General features: G+C 42.0%; 1 protein-coding gene across 2 annotated transcripts; it reads right to left on the reverse strand.

Moving 5' to 3' along the window:
- Positions 1 to 352: 352 nt before the first annotated feature.
- LOC105681320 (PTS-dependent dihydroxyacetone kinase 1, dihydroxyacetone-binding subunit DhaK-like) lies at positions 353 to 2,777 on the reverse strand. Of its 2 annotated transcripts, XM_033323082.1 has the most exons (3): positions 2,509 to 2,777; positions 1,489 to 1,728; positions 353 to 565 (listed from the first exon to the last, which is right to left on the reverse strand). In XM_033323082.1, the coding sequence occupies exons 1-2, from the start codon at positions 2,741 to 2,743 to the stop codon at positions 1,538 to 1,540; spliced, it is 426 nt and encodes a 141-aa protein (XP_033178973.1). In that variant the 5' UTR covers positions 2,744 to 2,777; the 3' UTR covers positions 353 to 565; positions 1,489 to 1,537. The 2 variants fall into 2 exon arrangements, with proteins under 2 accessions (XP_033178973.1, XP_012245821.1); XM_012390398.3 differs by lacking the exon at positions 353 to 565 and having other exon boundaries at positions 958 to 1,728.
- Between the last annotated feature and the right edge of the window lie 264 nt (positions 2,778 to 3,041).

The following is a 3,041-nucleotide window of genomic DNA, read 5'->3' on the forward strand; positions in this document are numbered from 1 at the left end:
GTGAGGGTAACGATCCGCGATTCCAATTGGTTATAGCCGACGTTAATAAATGAAGATAGGAGGAAAAAGCCTCCTACCAACGTGGCTGACAACGTAGGTGACATTGTTTATGAGAAAAATCAGCTTTTCCAAATATTCGTTAGCCAAATATTCGGTTTTCCCATTAGGTAACTACCCGCTTTCTCCGTAATTTGTAAGAACGTGCAATAAACCTAAGGACTGTTCCAAGGACCATCCATAAACCGATAAAACTTACAGGGGCAATAAACTAAAAGTTTAAGTTTATGGTGGGTCCTTGAGGTTATTGAGGGTACGCGATGAGGACCCGCACACATCTGGCCTCTAATGTGGATTGACGTTACAACTGTTACGTCCCGTTATCTGGTACCGGCTGAAGTCTATCCCTCGGTGGGGACAGCCACTAGCGGTGCGAACATCATAGATCGGACCGCAATAATCCTAAGGCACCGCAATATCCTGAGACATAGTCATAAAAATAAATATCTTTTTTTACTTTAACGTCAAGGCCCTCAATTGCTGCAACATACAGGTCAAATCGAGACATTTGTGGCGAATGTATTGATAATTGTAGCTACTGGCTGAAGATGTCGCTGCTGGGGTACTGCCATTTTTCTTCTGTTTTTTATGTGTGGAAGAAAAATCGGACTCCGGTCGCCGGGATTTGAACCCTGGTCCCGAACGTTCGTAACCTAAGGCACTAACCACTGCGCTGCAGTACTCCGACACTAGTTAGTGTCGAGTGGTGGTATTTGATGTCAAGTGCCACCACAGTAGCTCCTTACCAGTGATAACATTTCTTCTTAGCGTGGTTAGGTTCTTAACTTAACCGATTGTTGTCAAGCCCGTGTAGATGTTGCGCGTTGTCTTCGATGTGGCAGTGGATACTTGTCAGTACAGTGCGGAGCGTTCCGCGTAGTATGACTACTTTTTAGTATGACGTGGTGGTGGTGATGCCCGTGAACTTTGCAATGACTACATCACTCCTGGCTTGGTCATCGTCTCGTATCCTGTCACCTGCTTGCGTGGGTCGGCGGTGAAGCGTCGAGTTTTGTTGAAGGAAGAGCCGATCCGTGTGCGTCGTAGCGGTAGATCTAGATTGCCACAGTCTTAGATTCGCGATGATCGAAGTCTCGGGTAGCGCTATCACGATCACAACTCTTTTCGACGTCGATCACGTCGGGATCACCAGTTTGAGGTGGATAGTGGAAAGTTGCTAGCGGAAAGCATCGTACGTGCGGAAAACAGACTTTCCGTATTTTCCGTGGTATGTGAAGGACAAAGACTATTTGTTCCTTTGGAGAATCTTAGCTAAAGAAATCGTAAGTTTTGTAGCGGGTCCTTGGGCGAGCTGAAAATATTCCGTGAGGATGTGCCGACTTCTGGCAATCATCTTGTCCGAAGGATAGGGTCTTTGTGTAGCGAACCACGGGACAGGAACCGTTGGAAAGATTAGTGTCGAGTGCACATTCCTTAGGGCTATTGTTCCAGTCAATAAAAATTGGGGACGTGGGTTTTTCTACTTTTCCCGGGATTTCCACTCGTAAATAACCGATGGTGGGGAGATCAGCGACCATCCCCGGTTCAGTATAAATACCGCCATCACAGAACAGGAGTTTTTTAGTTCTCTATTTGTTCTCTGATCAGTCACCGTACTCATGTGTATCTCGTACTCTGTCTTAACTTGTATACCGTCTGTCGATATATCAACTGTTATATTGAATGTTACATCCATTAATTTGTTGGAATAAAGTATATATTGTAACTTGTTACATCAGTGTTATAATCAGTTCAACCACCTCTATTATCCTAAACGAAATGGGGGATTGATCATTTCGTGACGTCGATGATCTAATCGTAACGGGAATTCACGACTCCCGTCGACGCGATTGTCACGTAAAGTTGATGCTTGGATTGTAGTAAGAAGGCTGAGTCGTAACCCAACTACTAATTTTCCTTTATAAAACTTTATTATAAATTTTAACACTTACAAGAATAACACTGAACCGGAGGAAAGGGGTTGTATGAGAACAGCAACTAGAACAAGAGCAAGAACTGCCCGAACTGGGTGAAGTCTCGGTTTATATACGTTTTGGTTTTAGGATGTTGAGGGGCTAGGTGTAGATTATGATGTGGAAAAGTGTCCGAAGGTCGGGGGTCGATATCCTATCTCTGATGTGAACTAAGGTGCGTCACTGCCTTGGTGTATGCTATGATGACAAGGTGGTGATGTATCCAAAGGAGTCCGAAGTCAGCGGTCGATGTCTTATCACTGATGTAGGTTGAGATGTGATTGATGTCACACGATCTATCGCGAACACGTCTCTCCGCGAACGGTTGATCACAGTGACATATTATTATTTTTATTGGTGTGCGGAATTATAACGAACTAATTAAATTGGCCGGGATAAATACGTCAGGTAAGTATGAAATATGCAATATATGTCTTTGCATATAAAATTTATGTATAAATATTTGATTGTTACTTACGAAGATGTTTCACAACATCATAAACTACAATTCCTTGTTCCAGTTGACTTAACGCTCCGAAGTTATTAATGATAACTGCAACTGAGTCTCCACTCTTCAAAGATAATGCCTCGCGTAAGCGTTTGAGCATGAATGCAACTATTTCACTGCATGGTTTCAATTTCATTTTTTCATATCCAGCCTCTCCATGAATTCCCTGACCAACTTCGATTTCATCGTCTCCGAGCTCGAACATTGGAGATTGGCCTAAAAAAGTTAATATACGCCGGCGTGGAAAATTAAAGGATCGCTAAATTTTCGATAAAAAAAATTGTCTATATTCAAGTTATTGTAATTTCATGAGAAAAATCATACTACAATTCATTTCGGCTTGTAAACCTGCTCTTCGGCATTTTGAAACACAAGACTTCCTCTTTCACAATTCTATATTTTTCAGAGATGTTTTTACCTCGTGTAATGAATACAAGTATGTGAAAGTAGATATGCTTTTTTTCTTCAACAATTTTATAAATTCAAACAATTCTATGCAATTT

The sequence above is a fragment of the Bombus impatiens genome, unplaced genomic scaffold (assembly GCF_000188095.3).
Source record: "Bombus impatiens unplaced genomic scaffold, BIMP_2.2 scf_0766, whole genome shotgun sequence".
NCBI classification, from domain to species: domain Eukaryota; kingdom Metazoa; phylum Arthropoda; class Insecta; order Hymenoptera; family Apidae; genus Bombus; species Bombus impatiens.